The 24,115-nt window shown below is 27.6% G+C and overlaps 5 protein-coding genes across 5 annotated transcripts; 4 read left to right on the forward strand and 1 right to left on the reverse strand.

The window, feature by feature from the left end:
* Positions 1 to 1,362: 1,362 nt before the first annotated feature.
* Positions 1,363 to 3,016, forward strand: OCT59_017780 (uncharacterized protein; the record flags this gene model as incomplete). The annotated part of the gene is made up of 5 exons (XM_025323586.2): positions 1,363 to 1,537; positions 1,673 to 1,821; positions 1,904 to 2,780; positions 2,854 to 2,910; positions 2,997 to 3,016. 5 exons carry the CDS (start codon positions 1,363 to 1,365, stop codon positions 3,014 to 3,016), a joined length of 1,278 nt encoding a protein of 425 aa, XP_025172648.2.
* Positions 3,017 to 6,408: 3,392 nt separating this feature from the next.
* OCT59_017781 (uncharacterized protein) lies at positions 6,409 to 7,120 on the forward strand (the record flags this gene model as incomplete). Its single annotated transcript, XM_066137708.1, has 4 exons — positions 6,409 to 6,490; positions 6,569 to 6,622; positions 6,686 to 6,816; positions 7,112 to 7,120. The coding sequence occupies 4 exons, from the start codon at positions 6,409 to 6,411 to the stop codon at positions 7,118 to 7,120; spliced, it is 276 nt and encodes a 91-aa protein (XP_066004259.1).
* Positions 7,121 to 8,451: 1,331 nt separating this feature from the next.
* OCT59_017782 (uncharacterized protein) lies at positions 8,452 to 9,147 on the reverse strand (the record flags this gene model as incomplete). The annotated part of the gene is made up of 4 exons (XM_066137709.1): positions 8,452 to 8,646; positions 8,720 to 8,769; positions 8,834 to 9,042; positions 9,137 to 9,147. The coding sequence occupies 4 exons, from the start codon at positions 9,145 to 9,147 to the stop codon at positions 8,452 to 8,454; spliced, it is 465 nt and encodes a 154-aa protein (XP_066004260.1).
* A 2,719-nt stretch (positions 9,148 to 11,866) lies between these two features.
* On the forward strand, positions 11,867 to 19,771 carry OCT59_017783 (uncharacterized protein; the record flags this gene model as incomplete). Its single annotated transcript, XM_025319907.2, has 11 exons — positions 11,867 to 12,532; positions 12,611 to 12,738; positions 12,816 to 14,356; positions 14,437 to 14,484; positions 14,560 to 14,696; positions 14,796 to 17,036; positions 17,126 to 17,681; positions 17,767 to 18,409; positions 18,488 to 19,269; positions 19,361 to 19,392; positions 19,471 to 19,771. The coding sequence occupies 11 exons, from the start codon at positions 11,867 to 11,869 to the stop codon at positions 19,600 to 19,602; spliced, it is 6,906 nt and encodes a 2,301-aa protein (XP_025172651.2). The 3' UTR covers positions 19,603 to 19,771.
* A 2,438-nt stretch (positions 19,772 to 22,209) lies between these two features.
* Positions 22,210 to 23,145, forward strand: OCT59_017784 (uncharacterized protein; the record flags this gene model as incomplete). The annotated part of the gene is made up of 6 exons (XM_066137710.1): positions 22,210 to 22,243; positions 22,498 to 22,530; positions 22,679 to 22,748; positions 22,861 to 22,891; positions 23,015 to 23,025; positions 23,091 to 23,145. The coding sequence occupies 6 exons, from the start codon at positions 22,210 to 22,212 to the stop codon at positions 23,143 to 23,145; spliced, it is 234 nt and encodes a 77-aa protein (XP_066004261.1).
* Between the last annotated feature and the right edge of the window lie 970 nt (positions 23,146 to 24,115).

Genomic DNA, 24,115 nt, shown 5'->3' on the forward strand with positions numbered 1-24,115 from the left:
TCCAGCGGTGGTGATAGCAACATTATTTGGTCGATATGCAAAGTACGGGACAAGTATTTGTAATCTTTAGTGTCTGGTGCTGTGTACCCTTTGGCATATTTGAGGTGTCTAATCGGCTTGTTGATGTATTGCGACTTGAGAAAAAGAAATTTATATTTTTCGCTGCTGCTAGCTGGTCTTCAAACTTGAGTGGAGATATTTTGGGGTTTGATGACGTTCAAATCGTTTTTCCTGTTTATCCCGCGTTCTGGGATTTCGGCTAGACATTAGATACATATGAGTATATCCTAATTTAAGATTGAGGCAGCGTCACGAGTGTGGATAGATTCGGTGTAGGAAATTCCTAATCTATTAGAAAAGACTTTGTTTGTTCGTCAGTGTGTCCAGTGGTAATATAAAAGATTTGCGTGTGAGAATTTGTCATTAGTAAAATCCTTAGTGGTGTCTTTAATGATGTTTTTTTTTGAAGTAGTTAGGTTTGATATTTCTAAATAGATCCGCTTTGAAGAATAATTTTTGATGATTGACGCATGCGCGTCGGTAGTGTGACATAACAAAAGGAGGAGGAACATTGCAACTATGAGTTGCATAACTGAACTCTGAATGTTTAACTGTATATGGACAAGGTATATAGATACCAAAATAAAAACGACATCTTTTGTAAGAAAAATTAAAAAAAGCTTAGTATGACGATTTCGTTTGTCCGTCTTGGAACCACGTGACGTTAATATGATATTGTACGTTTTTTATGTGGTTAAAAATTCTCAATCTCCGCATCTTGTATTAAATTGTAACAAATATTGTATAATAGCGTGCGAGTGTCCGGAAAATTGACCCCATTCCGAATATTTATCGGACAAACATTTTTTATAGGGTGGGAAAGTCAAATTTTTTCGCCTTTTTTTTAATAAAATGACATTCCGGAAAGAGTTTATTTTTTGGTGGTGTTGGGTATGTTTCTGCAAAGACAGTAGTGCGTTTATTATCAGCTTTACATTTATTAAAGAGAGTATATAAGTTTTTTTATTATTTAAAAATATTTTACAAAGAAAATAAAAGGAAAATGGGTTGGGTAAGACAGACTTGTACTGTACGATTGTACGCACATCTGTACTAATTGTCGTACAGTTGCAGTTTGTAGCACAAGAAAAATTTTTTTGTGCACAAAAAAAAATTTGCACAACCTATTATAAATTAAAAAATTTTAATTTTAAAAATTGTGCACATGTGCACTAAATTTTATATACTGTCAGTACACGAAATTACATTCTAATTAATATTTAATACTGTAATATAAAGTAACACTAATAACGCCAACTTTTTTTATTTTTTCTAACAAATTATTTAATATAATAATTAAAAATGGATAAAGCAAATGAAACTCAAATTCCTATTGAAACAGGACAGAATAATTTAAAAACCTTCAATAAAGTTTCTAATTCAGTAAATATTAAACATACAAATTGTTTTTATTGCAATAACCCATTTACCGAAGAATTATGGTGTAAAGAATGTGATCCTCGTCGCATGATTGAAGGTTGGACTAGTGGAAATAACGATATTGATAAATTTATCAAGGATACCATCTATAAAGGAAGAAAATACACTTTTGATAGATTTCTTGAATGGGTGCCATTTGATAGGTTTAAAGATATAAACCAAATTGGTGTAGGTGGATTTGCAAAAGTGTATTCTGCAACATGGATTGATGGAATAGCAGAATATAATTTCGATTGGAAAAAAAAGGAACCTCAACCTATCAAAGTTGCTTTGAAAAGATTAAATGGATCAGAGAATATGTCAGCTGAATATTTGAATGAGGTATATTTTATATTAACTTCACATATTTTACTTACATTTAATTAATTAAAAATTTTAATATTAATTTTAATGTAAATAATAGCTTAAAATTCATTGGAATTGTTATAAATATGCTTCTGCTACTTCATTAGAATTTTATGGAATGACAAAAGATCCTAAAACTGAAGAATTTATGATGATTTTACAATTTGTAGATGAAGGAAATTTAAGAAGTTTTCTTTCACACAATTTTAATAACATTTTATGGAAAGATAAGATAAAATATTTAGATTGGTTAATATTTGGTCTTAAAGCTTTACATGAATTAGGATATTTTCACAAAGATTTTCATAGTGGAAATATATTATTACGAGTAAGTGAACATCAAACTTCTATTTCAGACTTTGGATTATCTGGACCATCAAATAAACAAAAATTAGATGCTAGAATATGTGGTGTGCTACCTTATATTGCCCCAGAAGTTTTAAATGGAGAATCATATACATTGTCTTCGGATATTTATAGTTTTGGTGTAATTATGACAGAATTATCATCTGGAAAACCACCATTTTATGACAAAAAACATGATTTAAGTTTAGTATTGGCCATATGTAATGGGCTCAGACCAGAATTTGGAAAAGGGACTCCTGAAATTTATAAGAAACTAGCTTATAAATGCATGAATGCTAATTCAAATCAAAGACCAACAGCCAGTGAATTAAAAGACATGATTTATTTTTGGTTCCGTTCTTTTAATTACTTTGAAAAATATGAAGAAAAAGAAAAATTTGGATATAAAGGAAAAGAAATTAAAGCTATGTTTGAAGAAGCTGATAAAGAAATACCAAATATTTCAACTTCATATGAGAAAAGTCCTGATGCTATATATACTAGTAGATTATTTACATTTAATAATTTAACAAAACCTATTAATTCATCTCTTATTACATCATACCTTGATGATGAAAAAAATAATAAAGGTACTATATTTGGTAATATGTTTAATTTAGCAATTATTCAATTTCATAATCGCTGATTTTATTTCTTTTATAGACGGTCAAGATTCTCAATTATTTGACTTAGAGGTTACTAGCTCATTACAATCAAAAGGTAGGTAAAAATATATAATTTACAATGCACTGACCATATAAATTAATTAATTTTATGTTCCTTTATTTATTTATTCAAAACAACAGATGATAATAGTGATGATTAAAGATGATTTCAACTATTGAGTGTCATATTCTATTTATTTTATGGCAAATTTATCTTCTATTTTATTTTTTCAGAATTATTTGTTTACACAAAATATAATAACTTACAGCCATGTTATATTTATTGCTGGTTAATATTATGGATGTTATAGTATGACTCCAATCGTAACCAATAGTTGAGAGTTAACAATTTAAGTGAATTTATATTATAGCAACAACCTGGGATATGCAAATGAAAAAAAGAAGCATTTATTGATGTTTATTACTGATACTTTGTGATAATTGATCAAAGTTAATTTTATTTATTTTTTTTTTAATGTTAGTAATGATTTAATGATTTCAGAAAGTTCAATATAAAATAAATATACAGTAGTATATTATTTTTTTATTTAAATATTAAATATAATTTCTATATTATTGACAATGTGAAATAACACGATTAAAAAAATAAACTCAGTAATTTAAGTCCAAATAAATGCGAATATTATCGTAAAATGAAAAATATACATCATATTACTAGCTTCATATTGAAAATAGTTTTCGTATTCTCAACTATTATTATAAGTTTTATTTACGTGATTAAGACCTAAGAAAACCTCATCTGATAATATCTTTTCTGATAAAATTACACCTAATAAAATTAAAATAAGATTAACCATATAAATTATTAAATCATTAAAATATTTTGGTTTGTCGAATTTAGTTTTAAAATAACTATTTCAAATTTTGAAAAATCTTTTTCATCCATGTCAAGCCGATGCCAAAGACGTATCTTAGTATCAGAAAGTGTCTCACCCTAAATTAAAAGAAATCAAAATTACCAAATTTTAGAACTCTTAAATTGTAATACTCAATTAAACAGTAATAGTCATGTTTAACAAGAAATTTGAATTGAATCCCATGTGCCACACACAAAAAGTGTAAACCGAATTTTAAGGAATTTGTATTTGCCATGTACAAGGCGTCTACTTTAAAAATCTGGCTGTGGTATTCAATTTTATGGATGATGGAAGGAGATACTCAATCCCTCATTTTGAAAGTTGTTGCAACTGCTAGTATCAAAAATCAACCTTAAATTTACCGTATTCATTGAGACTCCCTCGAATCATTCAACAAGCAGACCGCGAGGATCTGAATCCAAATATTGATGTATTCCTAAACTCATGTGGCTATGTGAATCTAAAAGATAAAGAATCTCAAGCAGTGGTTTAATAATATCTAATGGCCAAATTGGAACTTCGCTAAAAACCACCCCTTGACGTTGTGTATGAGACAACTAAATCCATTTTATTCTTACAGTTACCTGAAAAATTTTTCCAAATCATACTATATATATATTATATATTATAGAAGGTAAAATAGTGTAATTTGGTAATTATTTATGGAAATTCCTAAAGTTAAGTTTTTAATTGCTTTCGTTTATTTTTTTTAGACGGTTTTAAATTTGCCTTTGGCAATAAGTTAATGAACGATATCATTATTGATGTTTTTAATGTTTTTGATAATCTTGATAAATTTAACACAGAGATTTTAAATTTAAATATACTAAATATACTACTACCGCAATAAGGAAGAATTCTGTTATCATGATCAAATTTTTGTAAATCATTTACGAAATTTATCATTCATAAATCGTACTGTTTTCGCAAGATAGAAATATTATCAACTATAATTTATAATCATAAAACCATTTTTAGTAATAATTTAGCTCCTCAATTTGTCTCTCCAATAATTAACTACGAGAATGTTATCGGTTACCCGTAAACTAGTTAGCTGACAATTTTGTGATTGTAACTGGGAATTAACATAAACATAAAATTGATACCATTATCATCTCAGGACTTATGAAGTACACTATCACTAATAAGACTTTTTCATCATCTCCCTATAAAAAAAGTCTATAAAAAAATATTCTAATTAATTAATCAATTCAAAAAATTATCTTACCAAACTGGAGTGCAGCGATAATTATGATCTGCAGAGCCGCCGTTATTCTGCACATTGTGATGACTTGGATTAGCGCAGCTGCTCCATTCTCAAAATGAAAGCTCTGACATAGTAGGCGTCTGACTTGACTTTTCTTCTTTCAAAGCACAGAAAAACCTCAAAGATGAGACCTAACGACTGGCAGCTTCATAGCGAATATGGTTACTCAGGAATCTAATGATATAATTTTTACCTCGTTCTGAATTTTACCGAATATTGCCGATGTCTTTTGACACATAATTTTGTGTAATAAACTAAACATTGAGTCATTGAATCATCTAAAAATCCTTTTACTTAAAATCTATATTGATTTATTTGATCTTATACTCTGATACTCAAACTCCACTCCGTGGGTCTGTGGGAAAAAATCTTGTATGACATAATTTTTAACTATAACTAACAAATTTGTATACGTAAAATTAATATATTTATAATAAAAATCGTGTCTCATGTATAAAAGCATGATCACATGATCACAATCAATAATCATCTAAAAATTTTTTTACTTAAAATCTATATTGATTTAAACTCCGTGGGAAAAATCTTTTGTATGACATAATTTTTTTGTATTCTAACAATAGCTAACAAATTTATATATTGTTTTTGTATAATAAACTAAAACGTAAAAATAATATATTTCTAATATATAAATCTCAGAGTATCTCAGAGTATTTGTATGACATAATTTTTTATATAAATACCTTTCCATTCTACCCGAAAATTTTTTTTTAAAAAATTCCATCCTTTCTCTTTTGTCCAGTTCCTTCTCTTCCCACCTTATTTTTATCATTTTCAAGTAACCTATCTTCTCTTTTTTTATTTCTACTTCCATCAAGCACTGTGCGGAGGATATTTTTTTTCAAAAAAAGTTTCTTTTTTAAAAATTATTTTATGTTTATTTTCTCTCACACACTTTGTGAGCAGTATAGGACCTTGCTCTAAGTAAACTCGTCCTGTGGCTGCACTTGATCAGTGACGCATAAACCAAAATATTTTGGGTTTTAAATTTCAATATTAAAGGTATGTCGAACTATTTTTGTAAAGCTAAAGAGGGTGGGCTTTGCCTGCATTACCCTCGTTTCTGGTGAAGGTGAACAAGTGGATGCAATGATCAAGGAAGTTATGGCAACCTTGTGAGCTGGCAGGTCTATCTATGATAACTCTGTTAACTGACGGACCTGGCTGAGATACAAATAAGATCTTCTCAGTATCTAGGAGAGATGTCAGCGAAAGGACGCAATAATAACCTAAAGCTGTGTTTTTGTAAGTTCTTTCAAACAGATACTCGTAAATTTACCTTTTACTTGATACTTTAGAAGGATACTGCCTCACGTCACCCTACCAGATGGCGGGACAAAATTTTTAAGTAGAGTACTTGGCGAAAGCTAACCATCCCTTTAATTTATAGATGCCCCTCAAGAAATTTGTAAGAACAACATCTATTTATAACGAAGAGTCAGATGATGATTCTGGTTTATTAACTTGTACAGGTCAGATGAATTCAAACATTATCCAACTCAAAAAAATTTTAAAGAATATGAAGATATCAAATCAATTTTTTTCACCAGAATATGGAATGCCATCTCAAGAAAATAGCAATGAATTTTTTCATTTATTAAAAGGTACAGTATTATAAAATGTTTAAATAATGTATCTGAATATAATTATTAATAATTATACATTAGGAGAATTCAGAGACAAAATATTTATCATACTTTGTACTACTCCTGGATTAATGATCAAATTTCAAGATATGACAAAAATTACAAAAATTAAAGACCAAGAGAATGTTGATTTGTTGTTTGCAATTTCGAGTGTAGGTATAAAAAGTGATGCATTAAAATTTTGCGAAGAAAATCAAATTACATATTTGAAACTTGAAAAAAATGGATGTATGAGTACGTTAGAATTTATCAATAAATTTATAAATTGATTTTAAAGTGAAGGGAATGATATTTTTAATAAACAAAATCATAAAGCTAATTGTAAAACTTTTATTCATATTTGGGCTCGTTTATTGTATCTTTTCCAATGAATAATTAAGTCATTAATAAAGTACTTAAAAAATTTCTACCTATTCCCGTCCAATTGTTTCCTGCACACCCAAATAGGTTCACTAAACTACCCGCATAACTACTACTATTCGTATGGACTTCGGTAATGTTATATAAGAACCCGCCAACAACACCTTTTACTACTACAACTACTAAAAATAATAAAAATAAAACTACCGTAATCAATAATATTATAGTAACTGTGTTACCTCCAATTATATGATTTTGAAGACTTTGTAAATTAAAGTAAATTAAAGTAATACCAGGTTAAAAGTAAAATAAAAATTTCATTAAAATTTTATGAAATCATCATATTTTTGGATTATTATTTTTGGATTTAAATGGATTAAATGAAAAAAATTGATTAATAATACTTTATAGGTAATAATGAACTTGGTTACTTGGCTTAATAAGTGATGATTGTTCAGATTATTTTGATTGTTGTTTTGAACAATTTTTTAAAAATGGCTTTTTTTTTGTTTCTTATAATTTCATTCTCATTTCTTATTTTTTGATATTCGCGTTTTGTCAATAAAATGTTCTTTACCAAAATGGTGGTTTTAACATTTTTATCTATTCCCAACCCTCTATCAATTTCATTAAATTTATTACACCGTATTTTCCAAAAAATCATAGATTTTTTTAAAATAAAACTCTTTAAAATTCAGAATACCAGGGTAGTGTTTGTTACATTGCCATGGCGTCATGTGCCGGACGGTTGAATCTTGGACTAATTGTTATTTTGGGCTATATTTTTTTTATCATGATTGTTTACGTTCAAATTGTAAGAAATAACATTTATTTTTCAAGGAATAGTATTACTGTATATATTTAACCCTTATTAATTTTTTTAAGCCCATGATATCTTTATAATATTTCTTACATCTAGAGTATTTGGCTTTCAAGGCAATACCCTATAAACTTTTTTAATATTATGTGTATTTGTGAGTATAACAGGATTTTTTAATTTATAATAATCATTTATCGTCAAATTTCATAGAACAGAAAAAATTACTATTGAATGTAACACTAACGCTAATACAGCTATCACATTTTTGAAAATCCAAACAAAATAATTCAATTATAATGTTTTATTTGCGAAAACAATCAATTTATACTCAATTTTATTGGAGAAAGTTCTGATAAAAGATGCTTCTTAAAATTTTTTTAAAAATTAAACTTGTTTTTTTTCTGCCATCAATTGATTGTCCGTAACCTCTATACAACATCATTTCATTCTGACGAGAAGTGAATTTTCTATGAATATCCTCTATACCTATTCAGTGTAATAAAGTAAGGATTCATATATCATAATAAAGATTTTAAATAGAGAGAAATCAAATTTATTTAATAATATTGAAATAAGATCTGGTATTGGAGAATCAGGTCGAATGGTCTTATTTTGACGATTCACAAAGATCTAAAATCGTATTTGTCCCCGAAAGAACGTTTAAAGTTTGAAAAATAATATCCTTAAAATTCCAGTAGGTTACACTTTTCAGAATCCTATATTCATATACATTAGAAAGTGAATATTGATAATCACAAAAATTGGATCCTTGATAATTATTGAATTCTTTAATGATCACGATCTATATTAAATAATAATAAATTATTAGCAAGAACAACTTTTTTTTTTTCAAAAAATAATAATAATAATAATACCTTGATAGTAAGATAAAGATGGTTTTCTTCCACTTCTAGTAAACGTCTCACTATTAAAGATGAATAAATAGATTACGATACTTTTAAATTAACCATATTAGCATACCGACATACGTAAATAATTACTAGGTATATCTTCAGGAACAACAGGAGAAAATACCTCATTAATATTTGATTCACGAATATAAACTAACATATGCATTAGACAATCTATGGTTATATCCAATGAACTAATTGCATTGATTTGATTGGAATATAGAACTTCGTCACCATAGTAGTTCTCAAGTACTCCACTAGTATTTGTAACAGGTATAACGTAGTTACTAAATCTATTTACAATTTAATATGAAAGTTTTTATTCGTATAAGAATTGATATTTTTCTTTTCAAAAAAAAAAAATAAGAATTTAAATTATACCATTTTGCCATCCTTTTAGAGTTTTAGTAAAACAAAATAATGACCTCCCTGAAAGTCACCACTATGATATGAATACTCCGTATAATAACAAAATTATAAAGATTTAAAATAATAAATTGATAATGAATAATTAATATAAATTATAAACAAACCCATATAAAGATCTTCTAAATCAATTTCCATTGGATATTCAAAGCCCGATCATTGACCTAATATGAAAAAAGAATTTAATAAAAGAAATGAATTGTCAGTACACATTTAAAATGTATTACTTTAACCATTGCATATAATATTTGAATCTCTTAAGTTGTAAATGTAAAACCGGAGGAAAGCTTTCAAATGTAACATTTTTTATGGCATTATGATATCTTTCGATAGTTGTTATTCAGTAAAACAGTAATGATTTGCGAGACAAACAAAATCTATTTTATAAACTTTCAAAAAGAAAGAATATAACCTAAAGTATCAAGTAAAACTTTCCTATTAAATTAAATATTATTGATGATGATATTTCAAAATTAAAATATCGAATGCAAGTTAAATCCATGAATTACTTTAGATGATCAAAATGATCATACAAATTTCCCATTACGATAATCTGCAGTGTCACCCATTAAAGATTTAATGGTTGTGCATTATTTTTATTTGCAAACATATCATTTTTTTAAAAAAAATTTTACCATTAAATGTTAGTGCCAACAATCTATTATCATATTTATTGATGATTAAATCTCGGTGTTATAGTATTCAAAAAATTAAATTATAGTAAATGATTTTGTTATGAAACTCATTCGCCGGTATCGCGTGATCAATTTCTGTTTCCATTTCATACTATTTTCTCCATTTATTCTATGTATTCTGGGAACTTGAATAAAAAATCCATCAAGTCCAAATCGTAACAAAAAAATTATTTTATCATCGTCGTTAAAATTTAAGTTATTTAGATTATTATAATGTGATTATACTATTACTTAATTACTCGTTCTAAATTATGAATTATTTAGACGATTAACGTTAGTTTCTAAATTTTATTTGTATTGTATGTTAAGTAATTAACTTTCATGTTTAAGACAACATTAATATGTTGCTTTAATAAAGGAATTGTATAAAACAAATATAATAAGATAAAAACAGGGATTTATAAATACAAGTTTTCAATGCTTTTCGATGAAGTATAAATATTTTATTGAGATAATAAAAACTACAGTATGTGCTATTATACTTGATGAGCAAATATATATATCCTTCATGTACATCATTGACATATGAGCAAATCCTAAAGTTGACTTTTCACTATTTCTTTCTTCTCCATCAAAGTCATGTTACCGACTCAACAGGTCGTCATTAATGTAAGGATGAAAAAAAAATGAGTAAAGAATTCTATTATTTAAATCGTGCGAAACTATGCCTAATTAAAAGCTCTAATTGAATGTAATAATAGCATTTTCATAAAAATGTATATGTCTTTTGGTGATATTTCCCATTTACAAGACTTGTATGTAGTAATACTGTTCATTAACACATTTCTGTTATTTTCAAAATTTCTTTTAATATATTTCAGCAATTTTGTTTTAGAAGGGCTTTTATACACCAATATTGTATGATAAAGCAATGTCTTGATATTAAACGAAATGGAAACGAAAGTTAGTATATAAGTAATATTTACCCATCTTCGTTATGAATGTATTTATGAATGCCCGGATATACTTTCGGATAATCGCCTAATTTGGTAACGTAAATTTCATTTGGTCAGGACTGTTTCAATAAGAAAAATCCGTCCTAAAAAAAAATAATGAACGAAAGTTAGTTTACGTCTCAAAAAAGTCACAAGCTCATCATTACTCTCTATATCTAGTCGCACATTATTTACAAAACTCATTTATTGTTTACAAATATAGTAAAATCATTTACGCCTCAGTCGCCTCACACTTTGACAACCGCCCAAATTGGTAAAGACCCCTTTTTTTGAATGTCAAAAAGATAAAAGAAAATTTTTATTCATAATTTATTAAATTTTGTATCTCCTATTTTTATAAAATTTATTGTTCTTAAATAGTAATATTAATAAGTAAATAAATCCGGTTTAACCAAACTTAGACAAACTTTATGTGAGAAACATCTCAGAAGAAATTTCTAAAAATTATAAAAATATAAAATAATAATATAAATTTTTAATATATTGTTTTACTTATTATTTCATATGCGTAATACAGGCGGATTTGCATAATGTTATTTTGACTATACCGAATAAATATTTATTATAGGAAATGAGGAAACCCCAATTCTTTAACTAATTTACTATGTTTGGCTGATGTATGATTACGCAAATCCGCCGATATGCAATACTTTCTTTTTTTTCTTTCTTTTTTTATATCAGTCTCATTAGCCGTTTATACTTAAAAGCAGATCATTCTAAATTCGATTCGTAATTATTTCCCAAATTGGCGATGAGAAATTTCCTTATAAGAGTTAACCTAATGCCAGTATCTCATTGTACCACATTTCAAAGCATCTCGGCGAAATCCAAACATTACACATTTTTTATTTGAACTCTAAAAAAGGAATCTTATCTGTTATGTTTATATGCAATAACGCGCATATATCGTTTATTAATATAAATACGTTAATTAAATCCTATTTTTTAGGTAGTTTCTCCCCCTTTTTTTTAAAAAAAAATAGAGAAATAAAGCAAAAAATTTTTTTATTTTATAAGAACATCATATTTTAGTTATGAATAGAAGAAGATTTGGTTCTAATAATGATGGTACTCGAAATAATACCGACGGTGGCGATGGCGGTGGCAATAGCAGTAAAAATACGAGGCCGAGATCAAATCGTGGAAGGCGCGGTGGTGGCGGTGGTGGCGGTGGTAATGGTGATGGTCGTCGTGATGGAAGATCTGATCAAAGTCGTAATAATACGCCAGCACCACCAAGACTTAGTGTTCCTCAAATAAGGCAATCACAACAAGAAACCACTATTGCGAATTTTAGTTCTTCTGAATTAAGTTACAATGGTAGTGACCGATTAGTTTTCATTACTGATGGAGAACCGATTATAACTCTTTGGAAAAGAATATTGAAAAGAGACAAATCTTGGGATCAAAATGACGTTAGAATTTTTGTCAGTTCTGCATTAGTGGCAACAGATCGTCGAACAGGTTATGAAGTAGAAGATATAGTTACTGAATTGGGTAACCCTGAAAGTGGTCTCAAGAGATTAAGAGAGATTATAAATTTTCCTTCAATGTCATGTGACGCTGGTCTTGATAATAATGTGCTATCTTTTCAGCATGTTGTGTTACCTTTATTGGGTTTATTTACCAGAACGGCTATTACTGAATGTATTTTGGAAAAATATGTTCATGCAATTTTTATGGTTGTCTATTTAAACCTTGTAAGTACCATTAATGATTGTATTCTTTCTTTTTTCTTCGTAATTAAATAATAATTTTTTTTTTTGCAAAATAAATAGGACTCATTTCTTTATGATAATGTGATGAAAATGTTGGAGACGTTGGTCCAACGCCAATCTGTTGCGGATAATCGCATTAGCATTGAAATATTATTAAGACGTGAACGATATTCATTTATTCCGTCTTCGTAAGTAACACTTATGTGATGTCATCTCATATTATTCAATATACTAACAATTCTCCCTTAAATCCTTTTAATACTAGTTTAGGAATATTTTTCTTGATAATCGTACGACTTATTACAGAATTATTGCGTCGCATCAAAGAAGCATCTATTAACGAAACAATGCATAAAATTGCTAGTGATTTATATCGATTAAAGACCACATATCAACAGTCACTTGAGCAACAACAATTTTCTTCAACAGATCCGTTAATAAGTAATTTAGAGACCAGAAAATATTTTTTCACCATATTAGAAAGGGAGATGAATACCATGAACAAAATGTTGAATAATGGACGTAATAATTTGATTTTTGAACAAAATCCTGGAGCTAAAAATTTTAACATAATATCAGATAAATTATATTATGAAGAATTAGCTAGAAGAGTTGATGCCGAAAGAATATATGATCCACCTGGTGAATTATCAAAAAATGGTAAAAGGCATGATAATGATTTTGAAGAAGTTTCAAATATATTAATTATTCCTACAAATAAAGAAATATTATGTGACCGTTCACCTTTTTTACCTTCTACACTTCACAATTCATTACATTTTTTACCTGATGGACCAGCCAGATTACTAGATACACAATTCCGTCTTTTAAGGGAAGATTTGTTAAATCCAATTCGTGGTGGTTTATCAAATTTATTGACTGCATTATTACAAGAGTATCATTCTTCTACTAATGATATTAAATTATCCAAAGAATTAAAGAAAATACAAGATGGGGGTGGTAGATTTTCGTATAATAATGGTGTAAACGAAAATGGTGATCTACAAGTATATACGAATATACGATTTGCTAATATTATTTGTGATAAAAGGAAAGGGTTTGCTTGTACTATAAGATTCACCCCTCCAAGAATTAGTGCGAAAAATGCAAGAGGTAGAAGGGAATACTGGGAAAGAAGTAAAAGATTATTGACTGGTAGTTTAGTTACTCTTATATTACCAAATCCAAATCCTAAAAAAGTAGATTCTGATGATTCCACTAATAATAATATTAATACTTCTATAAGTAATTTTGATTTCTATTCACTTTATTTTGGTGTGGTCATATCAAGAGATGAAGTAGCTTTATCTAGAGACGAAAATTCTGCGTCAATTGATATTAATTTTATTGATCCATCAATTTATCCTATCGCATTAAGTGAAATTATAAATTATAATAAAACTAGAAAAGAATCATTAGAAAAAAGATTTATGGTAGAATCAACTGGTGTTTATTTAGAAGCTTATTATCATATTCTTAAAACTCTTCAAACTACAAATCCTTCTTCTTTACCTTTTGAAAAATATTTAGCTCCTAATTTTGATGATATGAATAATGATGAAAATAAGAAAGGAAAAATGAAGGAGGGAGAGAACTATACTCTTGATATTAAAGTTGAAAATCCTATATATACTAGAGCTCCAGGATTTCGATTTGATTTATCGATTTTATGTAAAAATCAACATAATATACAATTAAATGTTGCTGATGAATGTACTCATGATGAAGTAGCAAAAAATATCGTTAAATATAGTAATATTGGTAAATTACCAAATGGAACTCCTTATGGATTGGACGAAACTCAAGGTAAATTATAAGTAGTACTATATTAAATGAGAAAAAGTTTTATTGACCTAATTTTTTTTTTTTTTTTTTTTTTTTGATAGCCAAGGCGTTGATATCATCCTTAACACGTGAAATTGCGTTAGTTGAAGGTATGTATGACGTAAAAAATTTTTTTATATAAATATATTGAACGGACTTGAATTTAGTTTTTATTCTTTTATTAGGACCACCTGGTACAGGTAAAACTGTAGTTGGTGTTCAAATAATGAAAGTATTATTAGCCAATGAAAATCGAAAAGCAAAAGTTGGGCCAATTCTAACCATTTGTTTTACTAATCACGCTCTTGATCAATTCTTGGAGGTAAATTTTAATTATTTTATTTTGTTATTATTATTATTATTATTATTTTAAAAAAAAATACTAGAAAAATTAACAATTTATATATTTTTATAATTATAGCATTTACTTGATGAAAATATAACTAATATAGTGAGGTTAGGTTCTCGATCGAAATCTGAAAAGATCAAAGAATTTAGTTTAGAAGAAGTTTGTAGAAATCGTGCTCGTACTAAAAAAGAATCTTATTTATTAGCAAAATTATATGAAGAGATTGAAAAAATAGGAAGTGATACTGAAAAAGTAAAAAATACTTTATTTAGAAGATGGATGAGATGGAGTGATATAAAAGATTATTTAATGGCTGAAGAGAGAAGATTTTACGATAAATTTGTTAATATAACTGAAAATGATTTACCAAGTTGGGTTTTAGGAACTGATGATGATGATGGGTTTCAGACTGTTAAAAAAAATAATAAACAAAAGAGAATATATCCATTTGAGGAATGGACAAAAGGAGGTGATATTACAATAATTAAAAAGAGAAAGGAACTTTTATTAAATCCACCGATAAGTAATAAGAAAATTGTCAAAAGTGGATCAAATGCAAATACGTATGAATTATTAAGAGAAGAGTTCGAAGATGAAAAGGATATAAGTGATGATGAATCACAAATTGATCATTATACAATAGAATGGATCAAAAATTACGAAGAACCAGAAACGGATCGACCTTTGGATGTATTATTAAACGATCATTCAGTTTGGAATATGTCAATAATAGAAAGACATAAACTTCATGATTATTGGCGTACAAAAATTTATAATGAAATTGTGGAAAAATTGTCAGAATTACAAGAAAGACATGGAAAAAAAATTAAAGAAATGAATGACATTTATGATGAAGCACGTCGTCAAGTATTATTAAAAAGTGACGTTATCGGTATGACTACGAACGGTGCAGCTAAATTCCAACAATTAATTAGATCAATTGGCCCAAGAATTATCATTTGTGAAGAAGCAGGAGAAGTGTTAGAGGCTCACATTCTTAGCGCATTAACCCCATCGACCCAACATTTGATATTGATAGGTGATCACAAACAACTTCGACCTCACATTGCAACTTATTCTCTTAGTATGGATTCAACAGCGGGAAAGAATTATCAATTGGATAAATCATTATTTGAAAGATTAGTTTATGGTGATAAAGCAGTTAAAATTGAGAAGGTTCAACTTTTGACCCAAAGACGAATGAGAGGAGAAATATCAGATTTAATTAGACGCACACTTTATCCAAATTTAATTGATGGCGATAATACTACAACATACGAGAATGTACGTGGAGCTCAACATAATGTATATTTTGTTGAACATAGAAATCCAGAAGATAGTTCAGGTGGAGAGTATGCAATAAAATCTCATGTGAATAGATATGAAGTTAGAATGGTCGTTGAGATGGTAAAATATTTCGTCAGAAATGGATATACTAAACCCGATGATATAGCTATACTTACTCCTTATTTAGGACAAATGATTAAAATTAGAGATGCTTTAGCTAAATCATTTGTTGTTGTCATTGACGAAAGAGATGCGCTAAATATTGCTGAGATGGAAGAACAAGAACAACAAGGTGAAACAAATACTAGTTATGTAGAAACTGTAAGCGTTGCATCAAAAAAATCATTAAATCAACAGGTTACTTTAAGGACCGTTGATAATTTCCAAGGTGAAGAGGCAAACATAATTATTGTTTCTCTAGTTCGTAATTTCACTCAATCAGGTAGACATGAATCTATTGGATTCCTAAAAAGCCCGAACAGAAGTAACGTATTATTGTCACGCGCTCGTAAAGGAATGTATCTCATTGGTAATTCTGAATTAATGGCAATGAAATCTCAAGATATGTGGACTCCAGTAATTAATATTTTAAATGATCGTAAACAAGTTGGTTTTGGTATGCCAATTGTATGTAATAAACATCCTGATTATAAAAATATCATCATTGATCCTGATCAGTTTGAACAAGTTAGTCCAGATGGTGGATGTTATGAAAATTGTAATATGTCACTTCCTTGCGGACACATATGTAAATATAAGTGTCACTCAGATGATCCTGAACATATTGGAGTAAGATGTAACGAACCTTGTATAAGATTACATCCGGAATGTAGCCATCCATGTCCAAAACTTTGCTCTGATTATTGTGGAAAATGCGAGTTTCTTATCGGAGATATTATATTACCTGGTTGTGGTCATGAAATAAAAAATGCCAAATGTTGGCAAGATCGATCTAAGGATTCACTTAGATGTACAATCTTAGTTTCTAAAAAATTACCATATTGTGAGCATTATCAAGATACTTACGTGAGTATATATATATTTTCTATTTAAGCGTATAATGACATTGATGTTTGACAATTTATTAATTATAAATTATTTTCATATCTTTTTAGTGCTCTGATTCTGTTGATAATGTCAAATGTACAGAAAAATGCAGAAAACAATTGGAATGTGGACATGAATGTTTAAATGAATGTTATAAATGTCAAGATCTCTCTAAACCACATGAAGAGCCCGAAAATGAGGAAACAAAAGATGAAACAAAAGAAGAAACAAAAATAATCGTTCCTATTGAACGAACACAACATGGAAAATGTAAAATTGTATGTGACAGATTATTATTTTGTGGGCATGCATGTAAACTTTACTGTCATGAAGGAAGAGAATGCCCACCATGTAAGAATCTTTGTACAGTGATATGTGAACATACATCATGTCACAAGCATTGTTTAGATCCCTGTGCTGTATGTGCAGAAAAATGTTTATGGGAATGTAAACATCAAGGAAGATGTGAATTAAGTTGTGGAGCTCCTTGTTATAGATTACCTTGCAACGAAAGATGTAATAAAGTATTGGAATGTGGACATAAATGTGCCGGAGTTTGTGGCGAGATCTGCCCTTCAAAAGATTTTTGTGTTAATTGTGCTCCTGAAAAAGTTAAAAATCAAGGTAAGTAAGTTTATTAGATTATAATTGAATCTTAATCTTTATATATAGTCAGGATTTTGATTTTGATTTTTTTTTTAAAAAAAAGTGTCAGATATGATTATTAATAGTACGTTTAGTGAAGTAGATTGGGAACAAGAAAGAATGATTGTTCTTACTTGTGGGCATGTATATACTATGGAAACTATGGATATGCATATGGAAATGAAAGATTATTATGAAGGTTCAATCGAAGGAGGGTGGACATCAATTAAAATACTTCCAACTTCACCAATGAATATGAAAACGTGTCCAACATGTAGAGCACCAATTAAAGGCGTCAGGAGATACGGGAGAATAATTAATAAATACACATTAGATATACAAAATAAGAAATTCCTGTCAAAATATGATCGTCTATTAAAAGAAGTTGCCAACTCAATTACTTTTCTAAAGAATAAATTGGTTAATAAGAGAAAAGGATTAAAAAATGCTTTACCGAAACACGAATTTAGGCAAACTGAAGTTGTGCTTAAAGAACATAATGTTATAAACGAAAATTTACCTGAAATCCTACCTCATGATTATTTTGAGGATATTGAAATTTATCATGGGTTTGATAAAATTAGCAAGAAAGCATGGATTACTCATATTAGAAAATTTTTAAATTGTTATCAGAGACTAATTTTAATTATTGAGGATACGAAATTACCACCTCATAAAAAAGCCTTCGAAGCCGCCGTTTCAAGTTTGTAAGTATAAAGCAAGCGAATTCTTTTTTCTTAAATTTATATATAATCATTTCGATTTATATTTTTTTTTTATTTTAGATATCAAGCTAAATTAGCACAAGAAGATTCTATAAATGATTTGGTTGAAAATTTATTGAATTTTCAAATTTCGGATGATTCTTCCTCCTCTTTTGATCATTCTTTACCATATGTTAATGCTTTAAAATCAACTCCATCCGAAACTTTTCAAGAAACGCTTTCACAAGTAGGAATTTCAATACCACAAGTAGATCGTAGAATTTATTTGGATGCATTTTTTGAAATCATCAATATACAAAAAATTTTGCATCACGAAATTTTATTCATAATTCAAGAATTATCAAAGGAAATAACATCTTTTATTATTATATCAGCTGAAAATGAAAATGTCTTAAGTATTAAAGAAGTTTGGAAAAACTTTATTGAAAGATTACAACTTTCTATTCAAAATCATTTAAATACAATAAGAGAAGTGGCTGAATCTACTCATTATGGTAGACATTTACTTTTGGTTGATGTAGAAATATTAGATTTTGACCTTAAATTGCTCAGATATCAATTAAGATTTCCTCCTAATGGAAGTAGCGTAGTCGGTAGAGCACTTCAAGAAAGAATTACAGAAAAATGCGAGAATATTAGAGAACGTATTGCAAATATTATTGACAGTCAGAGATATAAAAATTCCGAAGAGGGATTTAGGGATGGCCTTTACAAGAGACTAGCAAATTTATTGGAAAATTGTAATGAAGTTGAAAATTGTGCAATGAATTTGAGTAGAACATTAAGTATTGAAGAAAAGTTAGAGATTCATCGAGCTATGAAATCAGAATTTAACAGTTCAGGTACAAATAGGAATTTCATTTTATTTAAAGAAAGTTATCATCTTTTGTTTCTTTAGTAAAAATTTTTGCTAACGTCATTATTATTTATTAGGACATTGGTATGAATGTCCAAATGGACATCCGGTAAGTAATTTAATAATTCATGACTATGATTTTTTATATTTAGTATATTTATATAATGACATTTAATTTTTTTTTTAGTACACGATTGGGGAATGTGGTGGAGCTATGCAATTGAGTAGATGTCCTGATTGCCATGAGCAAATTGGTGGAGGTGATCATCAATTAACCTCCGGAAATAGAATAAATTCAGAATTTGGTTCTATGTACTGATAATTTTGCAATGTATCTATTTATTATTTATTTTTCTTTTTTGAATTTTATTTCATTATAAATACTTTATTTGCTCGTTAGTTCAAAAAAAAAATCTTTTATAAGTTACTATATCAAGATAATAATACAAAATAAAGATAAATTTTATTACAAAACTAGTACAATTGTGAAAATCTTTATGTAATGTATAACAAAAAATGTAGTTAGAAAATATATCGTCAATGACGTAATAAATTTAAATCTTATTGTGAAACGAAGTACAACATTTAAATTGAAACGATTACTTTACAGAAACCTGGTGTTTTGCGACTTAGCAGTCATGAGTTCGTCACCCAATATTTTCGAATTCGTATCTATCTTTCGATGTCATATTTTGCTAAGTTTTCGATAACATTCCGATAAAGTTTTGACGAAAACTAGTCTTGAAATAGTGGCTAGCTCGAATAATAATCTTTAAAAGATAGCAAATAACATCGAACATCAGTCAGAATATATTAATCAAGACATTCGTGCGACGTATCTGCGAGTATACAACGATGAGTCAAAGATGTTAAAAATATTTTTTTTTTTTTTGTTTTGTATTTATAATTTTTTATTTATTTTATTTTATTTTATTTTTTTTTTCGAAGTGTTAAAATACTTTAAATTTTCTAAATGTATTTGGTCTTGTAGGATATCATAAAATACATACAATACATTAATTGTAACTAATATTAATTTATTAACATGTACAATTGTAAAATTTAACCGTAAAATATAATATAAATTTATTTATAAAATACAGTACATTGCAAATACATTATCTAATGTTCCAATGTTCCTCTTATTATAATTGGATAGCCGCGGATTTTTAAGCGATCAACGTACTAAAAATTTCCGTTGACATAGCGCCCCTGGTGACACAACTATAATAAGGTGGGAACCTGATTTGGTCAATAGTATCACCTGATTGATCCGTACTCACCTGGAGCAATTCTTCCTACAAAAAAAAAGTGTTAAAAGCCGTTTTTTAAAGGGTTAAAATAATAAGTTGACTTAAAGAAAAACCCACTCGCCAAATTCTCATGCATCTAAAGAAATCCGAAGAACAACCATTCAAAAAAAGGATAAATGAAACATTAGGAAAAATTTTGTTAAGAGAAATAAATTAATCAAAAAATAGATTTGATCTTGAATAATAGTACAAAGGTACTGTATACAGGGCGCTCGTCTTTAATCCAATTAACAGTTTGACTTAGCTTAAATCAACCCTCTCATAGACATTATAAACCCACCTAAAAAAAAATGAAATATTAATAATCGTTTTGTTAAAAGTATTTTAAAGAAAAACAAAGAAAAACTTACCGAAATTCATGTACAAAGAGCCAAAGAACCAACTATCTAATAAAAAGAAAGAGAACAAACTGTCAGTAAATGTTCACTAGAAGACAGAGTAGAAAATTTGCGCTTACCAAAATTTCACGTCCAAGGAAACCTAAAGAGCCGCCTAAAAAAATGTAAAATGTTAATAATAATGTTTGTTTAAAGAAGGATAAAATAAAAAAAAATTGCACATACCGAAATCTTGTGTCAAAAAAAATTTTTTGAAATTTTGAAACTAAAAAAAGTTAAAAACTCGAAATTTTTCAAAAAAGTCAAAAATGAAACAGCTTGATTAAACTTTTAAAAAAGAAGTTTGACAGTTTGATAGAAAAAAAATAATAATTAAAAAAAGCACTGATAGTTCGATAGAAACTTTTTTTTTAAAAAAAAATTACTCAAAAGTTTAAACTTCTCAAAAAAAAAGTTTCTCAAAAGCTTGAACTTTTCAAAAAAAAGAAAAAAAAATTAGATAGTTCGGTTAAGAAAAATTAAAAAATTTCAAAAGCTCAAAACTTCCAAAAAAAAAAAATTAAAAAAAAGAAGGTTTGATAGTTTGATCGAAACTTTTAAAAGAAAATTAAAAAAAATAGTTAAAAAGTTTAGACTTTGATCAAAACCTTTAAAAGAGTTTTAGTTTGAAACTTACTAAAAGGCTAAATCCACTCGTCATAACACATGTGATGTACAAATACCCTTTTAATTATTTTTTTTTATAATAAAAATTAATAAAGTATGTGATAAATTAATAGTAAATTTTAGTACCAGCAAAATCATAAGCAATAAAATTATAATAATAAATTCTGTAATATTGTAAGCGATAAAAATTAATAAAATTTTACAATTAATTAATTTAATTTAATTTAAGTATCAAGTTAGATGTGTATTTAAATTTTAAATTTAAGCTATTTTGTTTAATTAAACGCGTATTTAATTTAAGCTATTTAATTTAATTCAAGTATTAAATTTAGCTATTTAATTTTTAAAAAGCTATTAATTTAAACTATTTTATGTATTAAATTAGACGCGTATTTAAGTATTTAAGTCAAAAGAAAATTATATATGTATACAGTATATATGTATTAATTGTAATTTTTTTAAATATAAAAGTACAAGATCATAAAGTTTATTTCCTAAATTCCTAATCTATTTTAAATAAATTTTTATTTTCCACACCTAACTAATATAATACGAAAATTATCCCTATAAAAATTATAAAAATAAGCACAAATTAGAACAAAATTACAAATGTTTCAAAATCATTATGCTCCTCTTAACCATTGTAAGAAATCGCTATAATACATATAATCCTATCATATATCGAATGAAAGAATTACTAAGCAGATGACGTCATATAACTTTTCAGTAAAATTCAATTCATCAAGTAAATCACGTGATATTATATTAATAATAATTGAACGTCTGAACGATTAATTAAACTTTTTTTAACTCTACTCTTTTCCTGTTTCCCACACTTCCATTTTCACACTTTCGTCTTCCCCTTTCCCAATATTTTTCCTCTTATTTCTTTTTTAGACGACTTCTCAGTTCTTTGGATGTGGTATTCTGGTAAGTTTTGTAATTTTTTTATTTTCTTTATTATTTTGTTGCATTATTCTAAATTACAATATTTTTTTTTTATTTCATTCATGCAAAAAAAGAAAAATTACGCTTTATCTTTTAAAAACAGCTACTAAATCTTTTTTCTTTTTTTTAGGTGGTTTGTTCTTCAGCTCATGGACGCGTGTGAACTTTAGTGAAGTTTTTCAAACTTATCTTAATGAAACGTTTTGCTAACATTTTGTTATTTTTTTCATATATCGAAGGTAATATCAAAATTTATTTTTGATTTTTATGTAACAAAACATCAACTAACATTTCGTATTTTGCATTTTGTAGCTTAGACAGCTTTGGACGGATGTGGATTTCGGTAGGTTTTTTTTTAACACTATTTTTTTAATGAATTCTTTCATTTTTTTAGACAGTTGGACGTGCGATTTATATTATTTCTTCAATAAAACATTTGCTAATGTTTAATTTTCTTTTTTTTTAGAGACCCGGTTGGTAAGTTTATGAATTTGTTTCAAAAACTTTAAAAAATGTTATTTAACGTTTCTAACTTTTTTTAGGAATCTTACCCGATTTTTGGATTATGGAACAACTATTTCTTTATTTTTTTTGTAGGTTTCCCTTTGGACTTTATTAGATAGGCGGTAAGTTTCAAAACTAACTTTGAAATTTTAATTTTTTCTATTAAAAAATCAAAGTTGTTTACTGTAGTCACTGATGATAGAAGCTTTTAAAACTATACGGTCAATTTTTAGTCATCCATACAACAACCAACAGTTTGCCTTTGTTTCCGTTAATGGATTCGAAATTACCAATCAAACTGTGCTGGAATGCCCTGTGTTCAAGCTCCAGTCTGTGAATAGATAACAACGTGTCTTTCCTATGAGCATGATTCCGTCATACAAGTACTATGCATTTTATTCACTATTGTAATGAGAATGAATGCATTGATGGTTACAATCTAGAAAACGAAAGAAATCTTTATTTCTTTAAAGATGCTTAAATATGTATTTTATATGGTTTATTTTGATTTTACATTTACAATTAATTATTACAAGTAATTTGAGTTATCTATACTCAGTTTATACATGAATAATGTTTCGATATGATTTATCATATACGTGGCCACAATGTGATTAAGATTTATTATAAAAGCTGTTATAGTGTAATTAAGATTTATTCTATATATGCCTACAATGTAGTTATAACGTTTTTAAGAAGACACTGTAATTTATTAATGATTTATTAAAGTTTTATTACATAATTTGTTATGCCAATCAACAATTTATTGAATTTTATTTACATAATTAGTTATGATGATGCTACGATATATTATATAAGTTGCTATCGATGATATTGCGATTTATTGACGATCTGTGAATATCGCCTTAATATCCAGTAACTAAACCTATGACGAAGCCATAACTAACTCATGACTAACTCATGACTAACATGTGATTAACTCTTTTCCTGATTGTTTACAAGTTGGCCATGGTTTAGTCACGACTTCGTCTTGGTTTGACATGTTTCTGTAAAGTAATTTCCACATTTGAAACTCTTTTTCTTTTTTTAAAAAAAAGACAAA

This window comes from Rhizophagus irregularis, chromosome 26 (assembly GCF_026210795.1).
Source record: "Rhizophagus irregularis chromosome 26, complete sequence".
In the NCBI taxonomy this organism is placed as follows: Eukaryota; Fungi; Glomeromycota; class Glomeromycetes; order Glomerales; family Glomeraceae; genus Rhizophagus; species Rhizophagus irregularis.